Source organism: Rhamphochromis sp. 'chilingali', assembly GCF_963969265.1.
Source record: "Rhamphochromis sp. 'chilingali' genome assembly, chromosome: 2".
Taxonomy (NCBI): Eukaryota; Metazoa; Chordata; class Actinopteri; order Cichliformes; family Cichlidae; genus Rhamphochromis; species Rhamphochromis sp. 'chilingali'.
The window spans coordinates 52516157-52541472 of record NC_137930.1 but is presented as its reverse complement, the minus strand read 5'-3'; the positions used below and the strand labels follow the sequence as shown (position 1 = coordinate 52541472).

General features: G+C 40.6%; 1 protein-coding gene across 9 annotated transcripts in view; it reads left to right on the top strand.

The window, feature by feature from the left end:
* Positions 1-25316, top strand: part of nrcamb (neuronal cell adhesion molecule b) — an 80186-nt gene that overhangs the window by 36200 nt on the left and 18670 nt on the right. For all 9 annotated transcript variants that reach the window (XM_080874709.1, XM_080874706.1, XM_080874708.1 and 6 more), the window contains 14 exons: positions 15351-15506; positions 16896-17001; positions 17567-17760; positions 18122-18244; positions 18665-18835; positions 19359-19415; positions 20439-20550; positions 20670-20854; positions 21039-21173; positions 22758-22901; positions 22999-23110; positions 23191-23357; positions 24653-24800; positions 24989-25113. In XM_080874709.1, coding sequence (XP_080730835.1) covers positions 15425-15506; positions 16896-17001; positions 17567-17760; positions 18122-18244; positions 18665-18835; positions 19359-19415; positions 20439-20550; positions 20670-20854; positions 21039-21173; positions 22758-22901; positions 22999-23110; positions 23191-23357; positions 24653-24800; positions 24989-25113 — 1861 coding nt within the window. In that variant the 5' untranslated portion in view covers positions 15351-15424. The remainder of the gene's footprint in view (positions 1-15350; positions 15507-16895; positions 17002-17566; positions 17761-18121; positions 18245-18664; positions 18836-19358; positions 19416-20438; positions 20551-20669; positions 20855-21038; positions 21174-22757; positions 22902-22998; positions 23111-23190; positions 23358-24652; positions 24801-24988; positions 25114-25316) is intronic.

The following is a 25316-nucleotide window of genomic DNA, read 5'->3' as shown; positions in this document are numbered from 1 at the left end:
TTTGTGGGAAAGAAGCTGCGTATAGACGCATTGTTTTAGTGTCTCTACTCTAATAGATGAAGGAGAAAAAATGAGATGTCTCATGTCTATTATGATGATTTACTTTTAAGAGTACTTGTACTTCAGCATTTTCTCATTAGATATAACCTTAACTTCATGACCACTTTTATGCAGAAATCATAGTGTATAAGTGTATGACATATACATGTAATCCAAAGATTTACTGTAAGGTTTTCTGCTTTTTTCCCAGTGAGACTGGTTTTGTGAGAAGCAGACACAAACAGGGAGATACCCAGAGACCCAGCTAGTTTTGGGAAGCACATGAAAAAATAAGCAGATGAATAGATGGGCACAAAGACAGTGAGGGCCAGAAAGAGGCTGGTGAGGCCCTTCACGGGGGAATTCTGCTTGTCTTTGCCGTCTTCCAGGGCAGTGGAAAAAGTTGGCTTCATGCACAGCTGCTTCACAAACAGCTCAGCAGAGAGCCTGGAGAATCTGCTCTGTGTCTGGTGTTGCATCTCCATCTTTATTTTCCCTGATTGCACTCTCCTCTCACCTGCACAGCCTTGCCCCAGGCCTCGCTCCACCTTCGCTGCTCTTCCTGTCTGTCCAATTATCGGGGAATCAAAAGTTGTGTATTTCACACAGTTATGTGCTAGGCCTGTTTCTTGGAGCCAGCCAAGCTAGCTGATCCTCCCTTTCTCCCAGTCTTTATGCTTTGTTAAGCTAATTGACTGCTGGCTTCGCTTCATATTTAGAGCACGGACACAGGGCTTATGCCAGTTGCAAGCCCATCGGCATGCTGGGCCTGAGTTTGGCGTTCCGCTTTTATAGATACAACAACAACTTGAAGTGAAGATCTAAGGTTATATGATTTTATAACTTAATACCATCAAACTTCAGTTCAGTTGATACATGTGTTCTTTTGCAATGCCACTCTTACTCACAAAGCCATCAATGCTCAGATACTCAGGCAGACTATTCGTCTGGCTTAAGAAGGAGCATTTTTCAAAAGGAAGGCCCTAATTCACTTTACCATTATTTTTGCCAGAGAAGGATCAGGCTCCGGCCCATCAAGGTTTCAAATCCTTTGTTGGTGCTGCGTGATTAGTGATTTTTGTATACATTTTTTTTCAGTGCGAAATGTCTAGGATAGAATTTCAATGTGGCTTCAGGACTGAGAAGACGAGAAGACTGTCCTTATACTGTCGAAACTGGTGGGATCTATCAGTGTTGGAATAGCCTCTGAGAAACCGAACGATTTATGTGCCTGCTAGCTGTGGGTCCTGGTTCAAGGCCGAGCCTATCTGCTCATCACTACAAACAGCGTGCTCCCTGGGTGTCGTGCTGGAATACAAATGCTTGAATTTAGATGTGACCCCTGGCTCACCTGCATCTCAGCCAATTCTAATGAGAAATCTCTGTCTGTGTACCTGCTGTGAGAGGGAGAGTAAAGGAATGAGTGCGTATGAAACATAGAGGCACACTGAAATAGCAAGCGATTCAGACTTTTATTTATGGCTGTATATTGGAATACTTTTTGCTGTTACTATTTTGACTGTATTCATTTTAAATGAGCACATTAATAGGCGTTGCTATAAACACGGAGTAAATAATAACCCCAAAATATTAGCATACCTAAACAGAGACATGGATTTTATTAGGCATAGGACAACATTATTTTAGTTTGTGGTGCTTTTTTAACATGTTGGTCCCAAATGTTCAATAGGTTCTTCAAAATAGGTTAGCTAGTGACTCAGAAGGCTATTAATCATTTTTATACTCGTTGCAGTTTCAGTGACCTCTTTTGATGGGAGCATTGCCCCTCCCAGCAGGAAAGAAATATTTCTTCATGCGATAAAATCAATTGCTCAGAATGAGCAGATGCATTTGCAGCTCTGTTGTACTACAGGTCAAGGCTACGGGTTTTGCCTTTAATTGTTTTACATATGTGATAAGCATGGATGCCCATGTCAGCTATATTTACTTGGTGAAGTGGTATAATGTCAATGCATTAATGTTGTCCGGTAAAACACCAGCTATTCAACTGAGACATCTATAGAAAACATGTGGAAACTTTTAAATCAAGCCTGAGATGGACATTGAAAAACACAATTTTCTGGTTGCAGATAGTTGAGGTTTACATTGTATCGTTGACACATCACAAAATTCTGTCGCGCTGAGTACTGAAAACCATCATCTTCACTTGAAATAGTTTGTGAATCACATTAAATATTCTGTAATTTTATCCTACACTTTATTCAGCCGTGTTTGGCTGTGGCTGCTTGTGTAATCACACCATTTAATGCTGAATAACTTTACCTTCATTAGCTGAGGATGAAAATGAATATGCAAAGAATATTTTCTTGTGTTTATGTACTGAGAAAAGTATTTTTTTTAGAGAAACCCCCCCAGAAATTGCTATAATAACTCAACTTATGAATAACTGTGTTTGAAGTGCACTGTTTAATGTAAATGCGACGACCAGTAAAATCCTCTTATTCATTTTTCGTGTGTTGACAGAGGAGGTGGGTGAGGTGTTTCCTGTGGAGATACTGTACTGTATCATTATGTGTTAGGTTGGTAATTCATTATTCTGTCATGTTAAACACCCCCCCCCCCCCCCCCCCGGAAAAAACTGAAACACCTCTGGGTGCAAGTGACGCACGCTTTGTCCTACAGCGATGTTTGACCTCACTGCCTCATCCTTTTTCCTCTACCTGTACTGACTGATAGATGCAGCCAGATAAACGCCACAGGCTCCACCAAAGCCTCACACAGCCATTATCCAACACTCAGCAGACACCTCTCATGCATTAGCGACCGGTCTCATCCTGTCAAAGGCAGACGCAGGACAGAGACTGTTAGCGGAAGCTTGCGGACTGTTAGTGTTAAATGGGAGCAGTGTTTCCTCCGGAATCACCGGTTGACAAATGAGGGCTGATGGAGCAGTTCTTGTCGGAGGCCATTATTTTTGATGGGACCAGATGATCTGTAAGGATGGAGCACTGTTTGTCTGAGCTGCGGCGCCTTCTGGGCAAAATATCAGACCTACTCGAAACCACTCAGACTCTTCAAATGATGGATGTAAAAGGGAAAATTGCTAAGCTGTAACACCAAGAATTTTTTTGTTGAGTCTCTGGCGTATTGTTACGACTCAGCATCAGCCGCACATCCAAGGAAAGTTGTGAAGAACATAAAGAGACTCCCTTTATGAGAAGGCTAAGTCTTTCATTATTGTCATTAATACTCATTAGCTAACGTTTCAGTCATCCAGACCCATGAGAGAGATAGAAGCATGTTCACACTAAGCCTTGGTAAGGCACCAAGAGTCCTGATCAGTCACTCAACCTCCAGGGGTTTTATTTTCATTGTATTCTTTAAACTCACTCTTTAATTTTATCAAATCCAATGCTTCAGTTAAAATTAGGTCATTCAATTACATACTGACAAAAAAATAGTTCCATCAGCTTAAGGGAGATGTTATCGCTCTCCCTGTTATTTCACTTTTGGTAAAATAAAACATACACAAGTTCTCGGCCTCAGAGCTTAATTAGATCAAATTCCATCTGAAATCCTTGGATGGGAAATTCAGACTGAAAATTCCCAGCATCTCTGCCTTCATTTCAAAGAAATGTTGGAGGAGTTTGCACAGGGATATCTTTGATGAATTGTTCACTTCCCCTGGAGGCGAGTTTAGCATATGAAAACCTGACTACAGAAACAGAGTGCCCATACATTTTGCCAAAGTAAGCAAAGCTCATTCAGACTCGACCCAAAGTGAATGTTTGGATCAGCGTTGCAGACACACTGCTGTCACATTAAGCAGCACTTCTATATGCGCTGCGGTGTATTTTGGTGAATAATGTGAGTTGTGTGGGTTGGTTAATGGTTCTGTTTTTTGTTTTTCACTGAGTGTAAATAAGAGGAAAAAGTATATGACTGGGAAAGTGAGTTAACTCATAATTATTCCGCCTTCTGACAGCTAGAGAACCAAATTTTTGTATTCAGTTTAATGTTCAAGTCTTTTTTCCCCCCCCTCTGTCTTGAACAATGTTTGGTAGAGTATTAAAGAAAGACTGCAACTAAAAATAGTAATGAGTGAAAACGGAAACAGTTGAAAGTTTAATAGCAAAAGTAAAATAAAGTAACCAGAAAGATGATTACAGAACTCCATGTAACGACTAAGTACACCCCATGATTCAGTCAGGATTCAGGTGGCAGGACCTTCAGCAGCAATAATATGAAGTAATCCATTTTCGTAAGACTTTATCAGTGTCTCAAATTATTGTGGAAGAATTTTGGCCTACTCTTCTTTCTTTGTGCACAGGTCTCTGAAATGCCACCACAGCATTTCAGTCAGTTTGAGGTCTGGATTTTTCAGTGAAGCTTTTTCTGTTGTAGATGCGCTGCTGAGCTTGGGATCATTGCCCTGTTGCATGACCCAGTTTGGGCCAAGCTTTAGCTGTCACAGCTGGCCTCGTGTTTAACTCTAAAAACTTTGGTGCACAGAAGAGTTCATAAGCAGTGACTCCAAGGTGCAGAGGCCCTGTGATTGTACCCGTCCAGTTGTATGAGATGTTTGTGCTAATATGCTCTGTTTTCTTTTTGCCATTGTGCATCATGGTCAAACATTTGGTCTTGTTTGTGCAAAGGCAATTGTTGCAGAAGTCTTGTAGTTTGTTCAGGTGCAACTTTGCAAACTTCAGCTATGCTGGCGTGTTTTGCATTTTTTAGAGAAAAGAAGCTTTCTTCTGGACACAACCTGTCCAAACAAGCCATATTTGTTCACTCTTTTTCTAATGATACTGTTATAAACGTTAACATTTAACATGCTTACCATTACTTACCCTCTTAATTCCTAAGGAAGCAGTGGGTGTATTTACTTTTTCACACAACTGTGTTCAGTCTTTTGAACTGATTTAATTTTTTTATTACTGTACGAATTGCTTTAGTCATTTATTGATCTGACATGTAAATATATAATTTTTTAAAAACTTATTTAACTCACAGATGCTTTGATTCAGTTCTGTTTTTCTGAGCTGGTTCTGCACAAGAGGAAGGGTAACCTCCTAATAGTGTCTTTTAATAAGAAAAGACCATGATTTGATTTTCTCACACTTTGAAAGGACCATTGTTTGTGTCCTCTGTGTCTGAAATTGGATGGTGAGTCCTTTTGGAGAGCAGCGGAGGGGAAATGATTTGTATTCACCTGCCGTATCTGAAAGGGGCTGAGGAGGGGCTGGGAGAGAGAGAGAGTGAGCGAGAGGGGGCAGTTACATAGTGCTTTCTTCATATGATAATGGATTGCGCTGACATTCACACACATTGTTGTGCGGCGTGTCAGTTAATACTCTTAACTCGCGGGATGAATGGCAAATTTTAAACAGATACCATTAAAGTACTGTCTCGCACTGGCACAGGTCACAGATTTATGTATAATGTGTCTTTTTTATGAAAAAAACACCAACATGGCACCTTTATGCACGTGCAACATATTTGTCACGTCATCATTCACTCCTGCAAATGAATTACTTTTCTGAATTTCTTTTTTTTCTCTCGTTTTTTTTATGTAACCTCACTCTCTTTTATTGGCCCAGCTGGGCAACTAGATTCTTGTGTCAGCTGCACAAAAGAAACAAAGTGAAGCTGGGGACAGGCAGTAATGAGCAACTCCTCTTACAGTGTTACATATAGACCTGCTGCAGTGTTTGGAAGCCTTATGGAGACAATGGATGGTTTTGAGAGGTCTGGAGCTCTCTGAAGCCCTTCTTTGATTGAGTTTCCTGGCTCTAGGCTCCAGCGTTGAGGATGATTGTGGAGTGGGATCTGTAGGTCCAGGAAGGGGAGGACGGTGGGGGCCTGAGGACCCTCCTCTGTGCTGACCTTTTACAAACAGGTGGGGTGGAGTGGAAGGGGCTGACAGTGGAGGAGGAGAAGCGGGAGAAGCCTATTGTGGCGCTCTGTGAATGCAGAGGTGGCACTCAATAACAACACTCACTGCCTCCTTCCACCTGCCGCAGATTTTCTCACAGCTTACTTTTCCCACTTTTAAATTAAATATTCTGGTAAAACACTGTGATAACATATTGTTCCAGCACAGAGCCAGTGTTCACACTTTGTTTGCCAGCAGAACTTTCTCTCTAGTCGCATTGCTGGCAGCAAGTCTTTAGGGATTGTGTCCGTTTGTTGTGACGGTAGGTGCACTGGAACACTTTGGGTTGGAGATGGCCACAGTTTCCTCCAAGGATAAATGTGAGTGACTTTGGCGATTTCCCTGACTACTTTTTGTATCACAAATACAATTTTGTAGAAAAAAGCCCCAGGACAAAAAACATGCAAAAAATATTTTTACTACAGTGCTGAACACTTGAGCAGATAATAACAAAAAAATAACTTTATTTTTCTGGTGTTTTTGAGTTCTCTCATTATCTTAATGATCTTTAAATATTACAACTTTCACCACACTTTTACTGAGCCTTAACAGATCTAGATATTTTTCAAACTGTTCTACTGGAATTTTCTGACACAGCCATCTCTAGGGTTTATAGAAAATGTGCTGAAAATTATATGATAATACGTTAGTCATGCCTGAGTTCAAAGGAGAATGGAGAGACCTCATCAAGCTGACAGGAAGGCAAAAGTAACTCAAATAAACCACTTATTACAACTAAGGTATACAGGAGTGCACAAAGGTCAAACCTTGAAGCAAAGTGGCTACAGCAGCAGAAGACCACACCAATCCCCATGAGTATCACTGTAGAGAAAGATGGCAGTATCATGATGCAGATGTTTTTATTCAGGTTTGCGATCTTGGTTTCATAATTGTTACATCCCTATTACTCAATAGGCACTACTATGTTAAATTTGAAAGTACAGCTATACTGTAAGCAATACTGCAAGCGACGTTAGCAAGCTAATAGCATGCTAACATTGTGCTAACGTTTAGCTTAGAGCTCACCTCAGAAGTTCCACTAAAATAACTTATTTCAGTAAATTATATGTATATTTCTGTTTACAAGCATTCTCTTAAGGATTTTGCATGAATAAAAAACCATTTTATTTCTTCCTTTATAGTTCTGTGAATCAATATAAGCGTGCTGTTTATTCTAATTATGTGCAGAGAAATGGCCACAGGATACAGATTGTATTCAATAAGCCTCAGCCTCACCGCCTCTGTCCACCTGCTCCTTTCTCACTTTTGAATTACATGTTCTGGTAACACGCAGCGGTAACAGATTGTTCCAGCTCACAGTCAGTGTTCACGCTTTGTTATCTGATGTTGCCGACAGATTTTACTGGAGTGAATGGTACCCGCACAAAGTGCAGACAGCTCCAAATGACCAGTTGCTCCCTGCCTGCCTACATACTGTATCAGCACAATTCAAATTCCAGCAGAAGAGCGTTCATTATACAGTCATGCTTTTCTAGAAAGCCCTAGTTGCAACTGTTGACTCACAGCAATCATATATAAACACTGTTTCTTTGTGCTACCATGGCTGACTTAGCCCGCTGGAATTCATTTGCTACATCAGAGCTTTTTTGAGTCAGAGGTGATCATTTCCTGCACACAGACTCTCTTTATGGCACCCCTAAGCTTAATGTAAACTTCTCATATTGGCACCATCTTGAGAGACCCTTCACACGTGTAGTAAGCCATCCGGTGTGGACATAGTGGCAAACTGAGATTCTAATCACATCTCTTTTGTTGAGCTCAGAGGAGGCTGAGACTGTTTTTTTGGACCAAACAGATGTCAAATGTGCAGGTTTTCTCTAAGGTTACTTTTGGGATGATAAATGGGCCTGGGCCTTTTTCTCCTGTTTTCTTTTTTCGTCTGTATTTGGTGAGAGAATTGACTTTTTTTTTTGTTGGCATGGAAATCTAAAAGTATTGAGGGGATTGCCATGGATACAGAATGCCCTTTTGGAGTGCAGTTTTGAGTGGCTGTACTCTGCTGGAAAGTGTACAGACAGTCCCTATATTTAGCTTGAAACCATTTTACTATCTTTGCTGAGATTTAAATTGCTTAACTCCTTAAGCACTATTTGAGTTTACAAATGCACAGATATTTCTATCTGCTGGCTCACAGGATTTGTTCCCAGAGGAGATTGGGTTTTGTTGATTACTTTTTTTGTTCAAACCTGCCATGTCTCTGTGGCTGAAGTTTGTCTTGTGGTGTCGTATGAGGATTTTAACAGTTTCTTTAGCTATTCAGGAAGCAGGTCGGCATGCATTCCTCCCACTCCTCTTGCATTTGCTCATGACAATGAACGTCTGCTCAGCATATGAATGGCTTCACCCATAACGCTCTCATGTGGTAGGGCAGGCATACTCGAGCTCCGTGCTTTGCACTGCTCCGGTGTTTATCTGCCCCCTTCTGCACAAGCAGAAATGTTCTCATACATAAGTAATTATAGTGTAGTGATCAGCTATTGCATAAAGGTCAAGTTCAGATACACATTTGTTCATTCAGTCGTGTCCTGCTTTGCCACCTGTTCTCAATTCATCTATGCTTTTTAAAAGTGGCACTAGTAATTATTTCAGATGTCATAAAAAGACTTTTAAGTCCAACCTTACTGTTTTTTTTTTAAAGAATAATTAGTTTTTGCTAGATTGTGAAGCAGTGAAACGATTCCCCGCTAATACTTTTCCTAAGGAGAGGGATTTATACACAAACCCCAAGAACGAGAGACCTAATTGAGGAAACACAGCCATAATGTGAGGACATGACGTAGCAACTAAATGTATTAAATAAAAGAAATATGTATTTTTATTGCACTTGGATTCCTTATCGATAATGTATTCGTTATCAGTGATATCCCTAATTCTAAGTCTAGCCCCAGGCAATCAGAATATGCAATTTTGTTTTTCTCCCAAGTCTTGGCAATGAGGGATCAAAGAAAAATAATGATTGTAACGCAAATCAAAATCTGTTTTCATTTCCACCTGCCCAAAAAAAAAAGGAAAGAAAAGAGAGTTTTGCCTTTTCCTAAAATGTAGGGCATGGGTAAGGTTAGCGTTATCATCTCTGATAACTTAGACCTCCAAGGCGTTAAGAGCACCATCCCATCTAGTGGTGCTGCTTCCATCTGCATGTTAAAGAGGCCGTCTTCCTCAGAAGTGCCGGCGCCGTTTCTGATTAGCATTTAGGCAGAGGGAACAGCGAGCGAATCCTGAAGTGTTTTTGGCATGTATGGCGAGCAAGCTTTGTGAATGTCAATGTGTGGCGCTCTGAAAGAAGGTAAACTAGACAAATTGCCGGACATGTTGCATTAGCAGCAGATGCCAATTAGAATTAAGACTTGTTTTATGTCGATAGCCAGGGGAGTTTCAAAAACAAAGCCTTGTAACTTTAAAGGCCTACCCCCAAAGATGTAATGGAGCTTTTCCATGAAGTGTGACGACTTGCCTAAAACAGTTTTTCAAAAAGCAAGAACTCATGACGTAGTCGACAAAACATAAAGGTCAAACTATCTGGAAAATCCAAGAGCCTACACATCCCATAATTACACACCCCATGCACATGTCTTTTTTTCTTTGAGTGATTTTTTGCCTGGTGCAAAGTCAGTGGAGTTCACATCGTATAAAGTGGTTAATATTACTAATGAAAATACTGAAGCCTATTTACTCATGTATTTGGGAGGCCTATGCATCAAAACCACTACAGCTCTGGTCAGAAAGCTGAATTTAAATAGCATCTTTATAGTGAATCAGATGATTGAAGATCTTTTATTGTCTTGCATTGTACAGTTCAGATCAAGGGCTCTGGTGTGTTCTTTGGGCTATGGGGTCTCGTTGAACAACAGGACCCCAATTCATATGTTAACCACACCAATTATTTGCATACGCTGCCTCATTTACAAAAGCTAATGAGAAGATTATGGGAAACATACACTGAAGCCGGCCCATGGAATGTGTGTTGTGGTCCTGTGGCTGCTAATAAGAGGCCCGTGAGAGGTATTAGTCAAAGCCACTGAACATTCAACCTCATGTATCATTGCTGTAAATTGTATCACCGCTTACCCCTGTTTAGCACATTAGCTGTGAATCCACAGCTTAAAAAGACAAATGATTAAACTGTATTATTATATTATATTATATTATATTATAATCTACAGTGATGTTTTTAGCTAAACTGTAATAACCTTACTATTTGTTTAACTTCTTTGACCTCAACTTTGAGATCCATGGAAGATACACACACACACACACACACACACACACACACACACACACACACACACACACACACACACACACACACACACACACACACACACACACACACACACACACACATACTCCTGATATCTAATAGCACAGAGAAATACATGCAGCCCAAGGCATGAATAGCAGGCACCGAGAGCACCCGGCAATCTCAGAAAAATAAACGCTTCCAACCGAATCAGTTTCCTCATCACCTCCTTCCTGAGCGTGGAGTCATTCTCATCATAATACCCCTCCACCCCCATCCATTCAGGCATCTGTGGGGGATCCCTGCTGCTCCATTAAGGCCATACCGAGGCTCACAAACCCCTGATTGCATGAGCCATCAATAGCACTGATTATGGAAGTTAATTAGGGTGCTTGGTGCAGGAGAAAGGCTTGTTTTTCATCATAGATGTTAAAAGTGTAGAGTTCTGATGCAATAGCTGTGATTCTGTCAGGGTTGCAGTGTTGCATCACTAATGTTTGGCACATACAATGACAAGATCTGTGCAAGTGATGAGCATATGAGGCATATAGCGTTATCCGTTGCTGTGAGGGGAATTCAACTGGGATTTTTTCTATACTGACTGCAATTCATTTACACTGCAGTCTACTTCCATTGTCAGTCCTTGTGCCCCTGTCACCTCTATCTGTGTGCTCAGACACGTCCTGACCCTCACATTCTGTTGACAGCCTCTGTGAATGTGCTTTATCCTGGGTGTGTATGTGCTGTTGCGTGTGCTATGTCCCTGACATGTGCACAAAACCAATTAGTTTTGGGATGGTGAAGTAGCTGGGTATGGGAAAATGACAATGGAGTAATTGAAGAGGCTGGATGAATGAGAGGCAGACAGCTCAATGCAGCTTTTACAGAGCAGAGTGTTGACAAAATGAAAAGCAAGACGTGAGCGAAGGTGGTCTTATGTAGTCGGAGACAGTAATTAACATTGCAGCCTTTCACTTTGCTGACATTAATTTTTACTGAACTTAGCTTGTTCGGTATTTAAACGCTAGCTTTGCTCATTCATTTTTTTTCTACAATCAGATAACAAAGCTGGCCATTTGTAAACCACATGTTTGTTTGTGTTGGCTTTTCTTTGTAACCATTTCAGGCACGATTTTCAACAACTTTAACCTCATATTAAGCTGAAAATGTCACGGAGGAGCAGGGAGGACTCGGCGCAGACTGAAATCTCAGAAAAACAGGTTTATTTACACACTCCAGGTGCACTATATACAGGTGAAGGAGAAGGGGGCCAGGGTTCCCAGGGGTGCAGAGCGGGGTCGGGAAAAGCGTCCAGAGTCTCCAAACCAAACACGAGAAATCTGCATACAGAGAACAAGGGTTAGCACGGAACTTTCACGGACAGAGCTCAAAACTGGCTGAGGCTAAAGTAGCACTGACGAGCGTTATTCAATAGTCCAGCGGCAAGGTGCTCTCAGTCACTGCCTTAAGTAGCGGGAGCAAACAAGGTGAGGAGCCACAGGTGATTGCCTACAGGTGGTGGAGGCCGGGAGCTCACAATGAGCTCCGCCCAGGCAGCGAGCAGAGAGAGAGGAGAGAGAGAAAAGACAAAACATAACATGTAGCCACACAGGGCCAGCCGAGCAGGCACGGGGACCATGACAGTAAATGTCTGGCTGAGTAAAACAGTTCCAAAAAAACTTGCTTTTCCATATTTGATGTTCACTTGTCATTGAATGTAAATGTTTCAAGAGATGCAAGAAATGTACAGAAAACCCATAAAACAATAACTTCAAAGTATTTTGTAAAAATTCAAAATATTAATATTACTTCATCACAAGTAGTTTAAGATGCCACAAGCAACAAATGTACCAAATGTCTGCAGGATTATTATTCGAGTTACCACGTCCTCTTAGCTCACTGATACATATCTTTCAGTGTTTTTGTTTTACACCCTGCAGCCTTGTTTTTGGTTTACTGTGGCAGCTGTCACGGTGTTCAGATGATGGACTCTGTCTGCAAGGAGAGAGCTGAGACTGAAATATGTTTTCAGTGCCGCCTGCTTGTCTGCAGGCCTGTTTGCATCAAAAAAACGACCTTTCTGAATTCTGTGAAACTTGATTGATAAGGTGAAGCACAGGCAAGGGAACAATGGAAAATATGGCATTGACCTCGGATGAGCTCTCCCACTTGTCTCTTGTTTTTTAGATGCAGCTGGCAGCAGTTGTGAATAAGCACTGTACTTGTCAAATCTACAAGTTTAAAGACATGGTTCACTCCCAAATCTAACTTGGTGTTATTTTTCAATCGAAATCGTTTTCATGTAAGTTGCCAAATTTTTGAGATATCGGCTGTAGAAATGTCGGCTTTCTTTTGAATAGAATGGAATAAATTGGCACTTGCCGTGTAGTACTCAAAGTGCCACTTTGAAAAACTCACCAGAAATATATTTTCTTGTTGGCCAATATATTTGGTTCTGAAATCACCAAATATTGGTATCGGCTGTAAAAACGATGTCATCACGAGGTAGTGCCACGAACAGTTATCACGTTTCAAAGTGAGACACCAGCTTAGTTTTCTTTCTCAGCTTTATCTATATGAAAAAGAGTGAAAATCATTTCTGGAAGTGCCCTTACCAATCTGTTGTGTTTTTGTCTAAGAGACAATTTCCTGTTCGATATTATCAGCCATCTGACGGCTTTTGGCACAGCACTCCAAACGGGACTGGGGTTTTATCTGAGCTCCAGCAAGAGAGATATGTTGACTTTGGGCTTCCATCTTCTGTCAGCACAGGATGCATAGGATGGTCCGGCAATAGAGAAATATATTTTGCGATTAAGGTTCACCTTGAATAATTGTATATTGAAATAAAAAATTGGTTTTGAACTCTAGTTTCTTTTCTTTTTTTTCAAGATTCAGGCCCAGCTTGGATTACGCTCAAAATATACTGAACGACATGAGTCGACTGAGTTTCCACCGTCACTCAACTGTTAGACGGATATGAGGTTTGGCCTCATATCACTGAAACTTACAGGGGTGACTGTAGCAAACAGACATATACTGTACACACATACACACATACAAGTAAACACAGGCCCACACGTGTACGGTGTGAACAAAGGAAACACACTGGCTGGCTGGAGCTGAGCTGCTACACCTCATTAAATTGGGAAATGAATCTAGGATGAATCCCTGGCTCCATTCCAGATAAGAATCTCAAAGCTTATTGGGGATTCACCATAAAATGTATAATTAACACATTTATTCTGTTGCTGTCACACGCTGGCCATTTTTACTTCACCCTTTTTTTCACTCTCAGTTCGGGCTGTAATTTATGATTTAGAAAAAAAAACCCAAAAGTAGTGACGGTGACATTAATGCCTTAATGCCTAATACCAAGCAAAATGAATTGGTGCTAGAAAATCACTGCGCTGCAACACCTTACTCATAATTGTGAATGGATTTTGCATAAACAATATGTGATTGTAAATTTCCAGCAGAAGCTGAAAATATACTGAAGGAAAGGAAATGTACAGTTTCAGCACCGATGCCTGCAGCCTGCAAATTATCTTGATGAAATGACCCTCTGGATCTTTTCATGTCAAATCCCAAGCCAGAGCTGCCTGAGGTGTCCACAGCAGTGTGATTGGCTGCCCTGGGTGAATAATACAGGCCTTCCCAGGAGAGGTATAGTTGAAGCTGGGGGCAGTAGACATTAGCCTTGGTCTCTTCCCATGCTACTAGACACCGGCTCTGAGGATGGTTCTGAATCATGACTTTAGGGCAGCACTAACAAATACCTCAGTTCCCCTAGGAAGACCAGGTCTTACCGCATGGCTGTCTAGCCTCTGGTACCAGACATCGCTTTTACAACCTCATCTGCAGCCCTGACCTGCCCCACGCCCTAAGCAGGCATGCAGTACGCATGTGTAACTCCAGCTTTAGAGTGCGCCACGTGATTTTTTTCATTCTGAATTTGTTAGTGTGCTTATGCGATAATGTAGCAAATTAATCTGCCTGAGCTCTAAATTAAGCTGTGACATTTTTAATATGGTGCCAGTGGATGAAGAAGCGAGATAAAAACAGGTTATTAAAACAGTTATTAAAACGACTCCTCCTAAGTTCATTTTCTTCATTCTTTTGACTCGGCAGCACTGAATTATGCAGATTAATATGAATTCAAATGAGCAGTCAATTTAACCTTGTGCTTTTTTAGATTTCTCTGAAGTTTGAGCCACATTCTGATCTTTTATAACTTCAATATTATATTCTATGATCTTTTGCCTGGATTAAGGTGTAATGTGGTAGCTGCGAGCTGTGTGGCAACAAGTGAACATTTTTGTTCTGTGGTTTTGTGACGTGACTACATTTTGCTTTGCTTTTTACTCAGTTCATTTAACGCTTGTGTTGTGATCAATGACTATAGAGCAATGACTGCAGTCATTGGTTGTGATGGAGACACAATTTGATAAAACTACTTAACAAAAAAAAATCCCCACTTAACAATGAATCAGTACCCCAGTTTGCCCAAGCAAGGAAAACATACGTCACCTCAGCTTAACCTGAAATCTTGTTGAACCAACTGTCCTTGACAAACAGAGATGTCACACATATTTATTTCTGTCTCGTCACGTATGACATTCCCACTACAGCAGTCTAATGAAAGAATGATGGTTCGCTCTCTGAAATCTGACCTCATTTCAGATCACTTTGCTGCTGGCTCAGCCGGTCAGTCAATCACATTGATAAAGCTCCGAGTGAAATGGAAAGTAAAGTGAGTGTCCCCTTGTCTTGTCCCTTGGCATATCATCTGCCAGCTGATGTGATCAATACGGCAGAGAAACCTAATGGCATCATGGCCGCGCCTGTGATTAGCCCTGCAAAATGAACCCATGTGGGCCCCGTCGGTCCCTATCGGAATGCACTAGATCAAAAAGATAGCTTCCAGCAAATTGCAGTGGATGGTAACTAACATCAATCTGTGGCTAGAGCTATGATGTGTCTCTCACTCATTCTCTCTTTCTTTGACTCAAAACCACATAATAGAACAAAACTCATTATATGACTGATGACAGCAGTAACTGGATGTGCTATTCAGCCCTGCGCTCTCTGTCCTTGCTTATGTCTCTAAAAGCTTCTTTCCTTCGTTTGTTCTTCTCTTGTCTCCACCTGCAGTTGTGAAAGTGCACGTGTCCTCAGAGGCGGTGCGTCACTGAATTTGGGGGCAGACCTTTGAGTCTCACGTGATCATGGAGTGGAGGAGGATGGATGTAGGAGTGCTTCTGCTGTTCCTGGTGCACCTTGCCACTGCGCTGGAGGTCCCACTAGACCGTAAGACAACAAATCACACACAGCTGTAAACAAAGTCGTCGCACAGTGTCAGGGTTACTTTGCATTTAGTTACAAGATAAGTCACCCGGCCTATTACTTGATCAAACATTTTGATAATCAAGCACATAAAAGCCGAATTTATTTTGATTTTGGATTGACAAATTTACCGATAATGACTTCCAGGTCCAGTACAGTTTGGCTGATAAAAGTTTTACCCTTGCATAACACTGTATAGCTTTTTCTTCTTTGTGTTATAAATATTGTTAACAATTCATTAATTTTGCCTTAAATTTCAGAAAAGTACGAAAACAAGCTATTTTTAATTTCTGAATCTAAAAATTCTGCTTTAAAATTTTTATGGCAAACAAAAATATGAAACACATCCATTTGAAAGTAGAAAATATTTGTTGTTCATGTGAAAATTGGCTATTAAATAATTTTTTTGGAGAGTCAAATAAGTATTTTAGCTCTAGCCTAGTCTAGCCTTTCTTGTATGCATCTGTGTAGTTTCATCAATGTACTTTATGTTTTTTCCAGTTACTGTGACTGCATTTTATCCATGTAAATGTAGTGTTGTTTGTATATTAACAATTTTTAGATACTAATTGTGACTTACATGGACTGACATTTAACGTTTCAGCCTGAAGCTTCTGTTGCTTTTTTGGTTGACTACTAGAGGCCTCCATTCCTCAATATAGAGCTAGCCACGTGCGAACCTTGTTACAAGGCAGAGATATTGAGGGGGATATTTTTCATAACTAATATCTGGTTATTTTTACTGTCACTATTCTTTTTTCTTTCTTCTTTGCTGAAGTTCTGGAAGGATGTAAGTCTCAAAGAATCTGAGTTTTTGCTTGCAGCTTGTTTTTGGATATTAAAGATTACATTTTATCTAGCTGCTCGTTATGAATTGTTGAATTGCATTTAGTCGGATTTGTTTTACAGGATAGTGAGTGTGATTTCGAGTGGCCTTGGCATGTTGCATGCATTGATTTCTGTGTTTCTTTGTTTGCTGTTTTTGTTCTGTGTGTTTCTGCAATGGTAGAGTATTTTCCATAAAGCAATACTGCAAACAGCATGAGTCCTTATATCATTTGTTTTGTCATAGTCCATTACTTATCTCCGCAGCACTGACAGGAATACATTAGGCATCGGCTCATTGCAATAAAAGGAAATGTACCTGAGCTTTCTGCCTACCTTTCTACATTCTGAGAGCTTTTTTCAGTTTGTCAGCAAACAGCTGTGTGGTTTTATTCAGTATGCTAAGTCTGCATGTTATTGGTAATCACTGCTGGTGTGGTCAATGCAGCAGCAGGAAAGAAAAAAAAGAGACCTACTTATGCAGTAAAGGTCCTGATTAAATATCGCCCGTTTTCTGGTCGTCTTTAGTGCCGCAGCCGCCAACCATCACTTACCAGTCCCCTAAAGATTACATCGTCGACCCACGAGAGAACATTATAATCCACTGTGAGGCGAAGGGAAAACCGCATCCCAGGTAGGAATCAGTGAATTTCTTTTAAATGGAAAAAATATATATAAATTCCCCAGGAGTGGATTCAGGTACCACCTGTCACAAATGTTTAAAATGTTTTCAGCAGGTTTTCTAAACAATGCCAGAAAAGTTCTGCTTGACTCCTACACTTGACACCTGTTTTTGAATGCTTTGAATGAATCTAACATATAGTTAGCTTTCATCAAGATAACATACATGCACATAAATTTGTGGTTTTATGCTCGCAAGAACTCATAGATAAAATGTACCTCTCAGCCCTTAACCTTTACTTTACCCCAGATTATTCTTCCCCCAGCCCAAAGCAAGTTTATTATGTAACCATCCAGAATATTTTTGTAGATTTAAACTTGGCAAATATAGGAAAAACTTTTGAAAAAGTTCTTTAAAGAACACAATTGGAAACATTTACAGTAAAAATTCAGGTGCAATGAGATAGCCAAATAGGTAAAACAGATTTTATTAATGTGTTCTTTTTTATATGAATTACCAGATTTGATCACTTGAAAATTACCTGCATTCTTATGATAATGGTCTTATTTTTCCTTAGTTTCTCCTGGACAAGAAATGGGACCCACTTTGACGTCGAGAATGATCCCAACGTGGACATGAAGCCGCAATCTGGGACTCTGGTGGTGGATATCAGCAGAGAGAGGGTTGAACACTACGAGGGGGTGTACCAGTGCACAGCACGAAACAAACACGGAACCGCTGTTTCCCACAATATAGTGGTTAGACAGTCCAGTGAGTGCAGCTTGCTGTATCACTTCTTTAAAATCACTTCTCTCTCTTCTTTCATTGTCTCATGTGCATCTTATGAAAAAAATCACCTCCTTTCTTCTCTTTTTCTAACGATTAAGTTGCAATTTCCATCTTAAGAGCTCTCCTGGAAGGTAAAAGTTGTTTGTAGAAAGGTGCATGTTTTATTTTGTTGGACACGACGGTAGATATAGGTGATTGAACCTTTGTAATCCCCCCACTTCCATATTTTTATTCTTGATCATTCCCCTCATCTTGCCACATCGTCATGCAAGCTCCAGTCTGTTAGCGACCCATATTTTTTGCCAAATTATGATTTGATCGTGCTATTCTCCAATCAATATAGGATCCCCCCTGTGGTCAAAGGAAAAAATCAAGCCAATCGTGGTGCAGGAGGGCGTGTCTTTGGTGTTGCCGTGTCGCCCCCCTGCTGGCCTACCCCCTCCCATCATATTCTGGATGGACAACAGTGAGCAACTTGATCTCTTATGTTTCTTTGTGGTAACATGATGTTTCTGCTGCATAAGATTAAGAATTACGGTGATTTTCTTTTTCAATTTCCTGTTCCATCTTACAACCAATCATACTGTATTTCATTTTGCAAGCTAGGCTGTTGGAAATGTGGAAATCGTAATATATTTTTTCTGCTGTCACATTTATTGGTTTCTTTTCATTCCTTAAAATTTATCACATGAAAAATACTGAATGGCAACAAACTCATCTTCAGCCTGATGAACTGCATATCAGAATGTGAATATTTGTGATTAGATGCATAAATACCTGATTATATAGGAAATGTAGACCCATAAGCGTAATGCAGCTGCATCTATAACCTGTACTCTCCCAAACACTTTCCTGTATAATGTTAATGTGACGCTGTACATTTCAGACTTTCAGAAGCTCCCTCAGAGCAAGAGGGTGTCTCAGTCGTTGAACGGTGACCTGTACTTCTCCAATGTTCGCCGAGAGGACACCCGGAACGACTACATTTGCTACGCCCGCTTCCCCCACACACAAACCATCCAGCAGAAACAGCCCATCACTGTCAGGGTCCTTAACCGTAAGTCTGACACAGCGTGCGATGCAGAGACACGAGCACTGAAATCTACTCAAGTCTTTGTTATAACCTTTAAGAAAGTGGCAGCGTTTGTAATGTGTGTGCGGATGATTTTACGGTAGTTTGTGCAGGCATGACGGCGTAGGAGGAAAACAGCATTTCCTATCTATGATGCCGTCCTTGGAGACGCCAGCGGTCGCTGCCGCACTGAAAAGGCATATTGTCAGAGCTCTCGTGGTTATCTGCCAAACAGACGTTCAGTATTACTTCTGTAATATGTTCTGTATACACATTCTCCACCAACAACAAAGGCTTCTCTCATCTCAGCTACAAGACGGCAGGCTGTCTCCACTAAAGTAGATTCTTATGGCGATCATTCTTCATCGTAGATTTTTTCCTGTCATGTGAATTTTTGTTCTTCAGTCATGTTAAGTTGTCCAAGCTTTTGTGTTTTTCTTTGCCTTGATGAGTTCAACTTGTGAAATGGCGTGTGTCTTTTTTTGGTCTTTTTTCTGTTGTGTTGCAGTGGATGAAATCAATGACACAATGGCAGCTTTTTACAATGACACTGATTTATTTAGTGGTGAGTTATGGCACCCCCTAGTGTTTAACCCCCAACTTAGAGCTCCACACTAGCTCTTACCCACTAACACTAACCCTTCAACCCATCAACCCTGAGATTTTCTGCAACGTTACTGATTATTTTTAAGGGGTAGGATCTGGCACCCTCTAGTGATTAATCCCAACATGGAGCTGGGAATTCTGTCTTACCCACTAACTTCTACCCCTCGAACCTAGAAATCCAAGTAAAGTCTTTGTCAACCTGTAACTCTTCCTCGATCTACCCAATTAGCTCTCCCTTTCTTAACATGTAGTTCTTCTCACGAATTTTCAAAATTATAGCTGCATGCTCTTTTCCCTAAACTGGACGGACTCCTTGGGATACTTGGGGAAAAAACATCACATATTAATTCAAACACATATAAAATTTATTCTGGATTGTCAGTTAACGAATTAACTCCATGTAGTAAAAATATGCATGTTAAAATTCTACTTTTCTTTCTCCAATCTTAATACCTAAGGATTTCCAAACTTGTAATTTACTCTCTTACATATAATTTTTTTCACATTTCATTTCTCCTTAACATTTTTTGTCCTTGTCTAGTGGCTACACATGTTGGCTAAATTGAAACATGCAAAAACCTTGATTCTCATCAAATTAAAACACTCACTCTGGATTTCATATTCCTAGTTATGGAGATTACTTTGTCACCAGGTAAATTGCCAGATTAATGGCAAAAAGCAGTTCTCTGTGTGCTGCTTATTAAGTTAATTTATTCATTTATTTTATACCAAACACAGTACAATGCATTAAAAAGAAGTTAAAGTCCAAATTATGAGAATTAGTCTGTGATAAAGTGACGTCATGTACGTATATAGCAGACCATTACACGTTTCAGTTTTCCAATTTGTGTGGTGATGGGAGGGTAGTAATACTAAAGGAGCTGATTTGCTCTCAATCTTGCAGACGAGGTGCTCATTTCTTTGCCTTTACAATCGCGTTCATCACTCATATGATTCTGCGTGCGTGTGTGTGTAAATATAGAGGCACCCGTGGATGACAGAAGACCAACCTTCCTCATCCCATCTGGCTCATCCAGTTCCAAGATGGTGTTGAGAGGTGATAAACTGGAGATGGAGTGCATTGCTGAAGGATTGTAAGACAAAGAATCTGCTGTTAATTCATGAACTCAGTGCATTCATAAGTCATGTATTTAACGAGCGTCCACCTGCCATCATCAGTTTGTCTGTCTGCGCTCTCTCTTTGTGAATCTAGGCCCACCCCTCACATCTCTTGGACCAAAATAAGTGGTGATCTGCCTTCCAAACGCACCTCCTTCCTGAACTACAACAAGACCCTTCACATCGAGGACGTGTCAGCATCAGATGAAGGAGATTACCGCTGCACAGCGAAGAACCAGTTTGGCTCGGTGCACCACACCATCCACGTCATGGTCAAAGGTGTGCTTGAGGAAATGCTCAGCTCCCATCAGACTCTGAGCTGCTTGGGAACTCAGTCACTGCTTCTCTCTACCGCTTTATTTTCTCCCTCTTCCTTATAATTGATTTATTCACAGAAGCTAACAGGGCAGTGGGTTTAGTGATTAATTGTCCAGCCTGTTTCTGTACCCTGTGCTGCTTGCAGCTGCTCCATATTGGATCGATGTCCCTCCCAGGAACCTTGTCCTAGCTCCAGGGGAGAGCGGCAGGCTGTCCTGCTTGGCCAGCGGCACACCCAAACCCACCATCACCTGGGCTATGAATGGCATCTCCATAGAGAGTAAGTGCAGCCTCTTTTTTTTTTTTTTTTCAAACTCTCTCAGCTTTCATAATAGATGATCTCCTTTTTCATGAGAAGCAGGCATTATTAAAATCGAAATTGTAGATGCCTTCCCTCGGGTGGGTATTGATTCATATTTCCGTGAGTTATTATACAAATTCCGAGTTATGATACCACCTTTTTCAAACATCATTATAAGGCAAGGCAAGGCAAGGCAAGTTTATTTGTATAGCACAATTCAACAACAAGGTGATTCAAAGTGCTTTACAGAGACATTAGAAACAAGAACAAATAAAAAGCATGATTTAAAATTGAATAAAACAAGCAAATAAACTAACTAACTAATTAACAAACAAACAAACAACAGTATATAAAATCAAAACAGATAAAATCAGAACAGTAGATAAAATCAGTAGTTAAATGTAAGTTTTGAAATTTAAGCTTAAAGTGTGGATTTGGTGCTTTATTCAAATGCAGCTGAGAACAGGTGAGTCTTCAACCTGGATTTAAATAAACTGAGTGTTTCAGCTGATCTGAGGCTTTCTGGGAGTTTGTTCCAGATATAAGGAGCATAAAAGCTGAATGCAGCTTCTCCGTGTCTGGTTCTGACTCTGGGAACTGATAAAAGACCGGATCCAGATGACCTGAGGGATCTGGATGGTTCATACTGGGTCAGGAGGTCATTGATGTATTTTGGTCCTAAACCATTCAGAGCTTTATAGGCCAGCATCAGAACTTTAAAGTCTATCCTCTGACAGACAGGCAGCCAGTGTAAGGACCTCAGAGCTGGACTGATGTGGTCCACTTTTTTGGTCTTAGTGAGGACTCGAGCAGCAGAGTTCTGAATGAGCTGTAGTTGTCTGACTGATTTTTTAGGTAGACCTGTAAAGATGCTGTTACAGTAATCAAGCCTACTAAAGATGAATGCATGGACTAGTTTTTCCAGGTCCTGTTGAGACATCAGATCTTTTATCCTTGATATATTCTTGAGGTGATAGTAAGCTGACTTTGTTATTGTCTTAATGTGTTTTTCTAAGTTTAGGTCTGCATCCATCACTACACCCAAATTTCTCGCCTGGTTTGTGGTTTTTAGATGTATAGATTGAAGTTCTCTGGTGACCTGTAATCGTTTTTCTTTGGCGCCAAAGACTATTACCTCAGTTTTGTTTTTGTTTAGCTGGAGAAAATTGTGGCACAACCAGTCATTGATTTCCTCAATGCATTTACCAAGAGCCTGTACAGGGCCTCGGTCTCCTGGTGACATTGTGATATATATTTGTGTGTCATCTGCATAGCTGTGATAGTTTATTTTGTTGTTGTTTATAATCTGTGCCAGTGGGAGCATGTAGATGTTAAACAGAAGGGGTCCCAAGATGGAACCTTGGGGAACTCCACATGTGATACTTGTCTGCTCAGATGTGAAGTTACCTATTGATACAAAGTATTTCCTGTTTTCTACGTATGTTTTGAACCAGTTTAGTACAGTTCCTGAAAGACCTGTCCAGGGTGATTATGAGTTTCAAAAAGCTCTTTCCATTATCCAGATATATACAGTATCTTATAATCCCTTTTGTACATTAACAGATTCACCCAAGGATCTGAGCAGAAAGGTGGAGGATGACATCATCATCTTCACCGATGTACAGCCTGGATCCAGCGCTGTGTACCAGTGTAACATCTCTAATGAGTACGGTTACGTCCTGTCCAACGCCTTTGTCAATGTCCTCTGTGAGTTCACTACACTCTATCCCTTTGCATTTGAATGCCATTTCCATTTATATTGATTCCTGGAAGGCAATAACATGGCAATAATGCTTCATTGCAGCCGAGCCACCCAGAGTGCTAACACCACCCAATAAAGTCTACCAGATCATCAAGAACCACCAGGCCTTGTTAGACTGCTCCTCCTTTGGATCGCCTATGCCAAAAATTACATGGTAAGTGAACGAAAATCTAACAGAGGAAAATTGTGTCGTGTTTCTTTTACTAACTGAAAACAACTGACTTTGTGCTTTAGGTTTAAAGACAGTCGGTCCAGCATCCTGCAGGAAGACCCTTACATTCTTCATGACAACGGGACGTTAGAGATTCGCGTAGCTCAAGCACAACACAATGGCAAATACACATGTGTTGCTACAAACAGTCTTGGGATTTATGAGAATCATGTCTACCTGGAGGTCAAAGGTAAGAGTGCTCCTCTCGTAAATTTTCATTCGTTTGGCTAATAAATTTAACAAGTTTTTAATAACAGGCCTAAAAATTATACTAAATAAAACTCTTGATATGCATTTGTATAGCATGTACTCACTGGACACATTAGACACTTTACACTTTATTATACACCTTTCTAGTGCTGGGTTACACCCTCTTTTTGCCTTTATAATTACCTTAATTCTTTTTGGTATAAATTCAACATAGTTAAATAGTTAACTTGTAACTATTTACAAGTTACTGTAAATAGTTTGAATGATACTCAGTTGGTCTTAAGGGGCCCGAAGTATGCCAAGAAGTAAAGTAATTAAGTAATAAAATAGACAATATAAACAATACAAAGGGTTAAATATTTTTTTAAAAGTTTCGATCAACAGAAGGCTTGTTGAAACAGAAAAGTTTTTAACTGCTTTTTAAGGGATTCCACGTCCCCCACAACATTACTTCACCACCAACAGCCTGAATTGCTGATAAAAAGCATTAGACCTGGCAACTTTTTTTTAAACGTCTATTATCCAATTTTAGAGAACCTGTGCAATTTGTAGCCTCAGTTTCCTGGTCTGTTTCACAGTTTGATTGTCAATTCAGCAATACTCCTCTGCATACCTTGGTTGTAACAAGTGGTTATCAAGAAGGAATTTTTATTTCTTTTTTTTCTTTGCGCCAATTTCTGTGAATCTGAGGTGGCTGTATGCTAAAGACTCAGTAGGTTAAAACACTCAGTGTAGCCCATCCAGAAGCAACAACCATATGTTCAAAGTCACTTTAATCACCTTTCTTCTCCAATTCTGATGCTCAGTTCATCATACATACACGTCGAAATGCAAAGCGTTGCTGTAATGCGATTGGCTAATAGATATTTGCGTCAACAAGCAGTCGAACAGGTGTACTTAAAAAAGTGGCCAGTGAGTGTATTGACCAACCCTTTATATTTACCTGTAAAATGGGCCCGCCGATGGGCTCATGGTCAATAAAGGGTTAAGTGTATAAAATTATTTATTTATTTATTTTTAACTGCTTGTATATTTAACTGTTTTTCTGTTTCTTTAATGTAAATCTGTTCTATTTTGAGCCACGGACAGTCATCATGTACCAGTCAGCACACCTTAATTAATCACTGAGGTGACTTGCACAAAATGAATCCATGGCAAGCTTCAGGTTCAACAAGCTGACATTTTGAATCTGTCAGCTACTAAATAAGAACCCAGCTTGGAGCAAACACGTGGCAGTTTCACAGCTCCTGCACCACTTTATTCTTCCCCCAACAGAGCCAACCCGAATCCTGAAGCAGCCAGAATACAAAGAAGTCCAGAGGGGCCGATCTGTGGTGTTTGAGTGCACGGTAAAACACGACCCTTCGCTCATTCCCACGATGACCTGGCTCAAAGATGACGGAGAGCTGCCTGACGATGAGAGGTCAGAGCTTTTTATATCCGGAGATGTCTTCTTTCTTGAAGCCTGCTGTTAAAAACAAAAAATCAGGTCTTTGTCTGGTATTTGTGTACTGTTATGGATATATGCAGGATCCTTTGTGTACTGAATGTTGTAAAAGAAGAAAAAACACATTCATTCAGTTCATAGTGACCTGCTGAATGTTTTTGCAGACTGATCGTGGACTCGGACAGCCTCACCATCACTGATGTTACAGAGGACGACGCAGGAGTGTACACCTGCATCATGAACACCACTCTGGACCACGATTCAGCCACCGCTAAGCTCACCGTTGTGGGTATGTAATGGTGTGCACAGTTTCAAAACTGCTCAGGCATAAAACAGACTCATAACGTCTCTCTGTCTCAGCTCCTCTTAGAAAAGGTAACCTGTCCAATAACTTACCCACCGTATTAGCTTTCATCGCTTCAAGGTTAAATGCCGAGAGCAGATTTACTCAGTGGCACAAATATCTTTGTTTCCTTCTGAATGACTGACCTT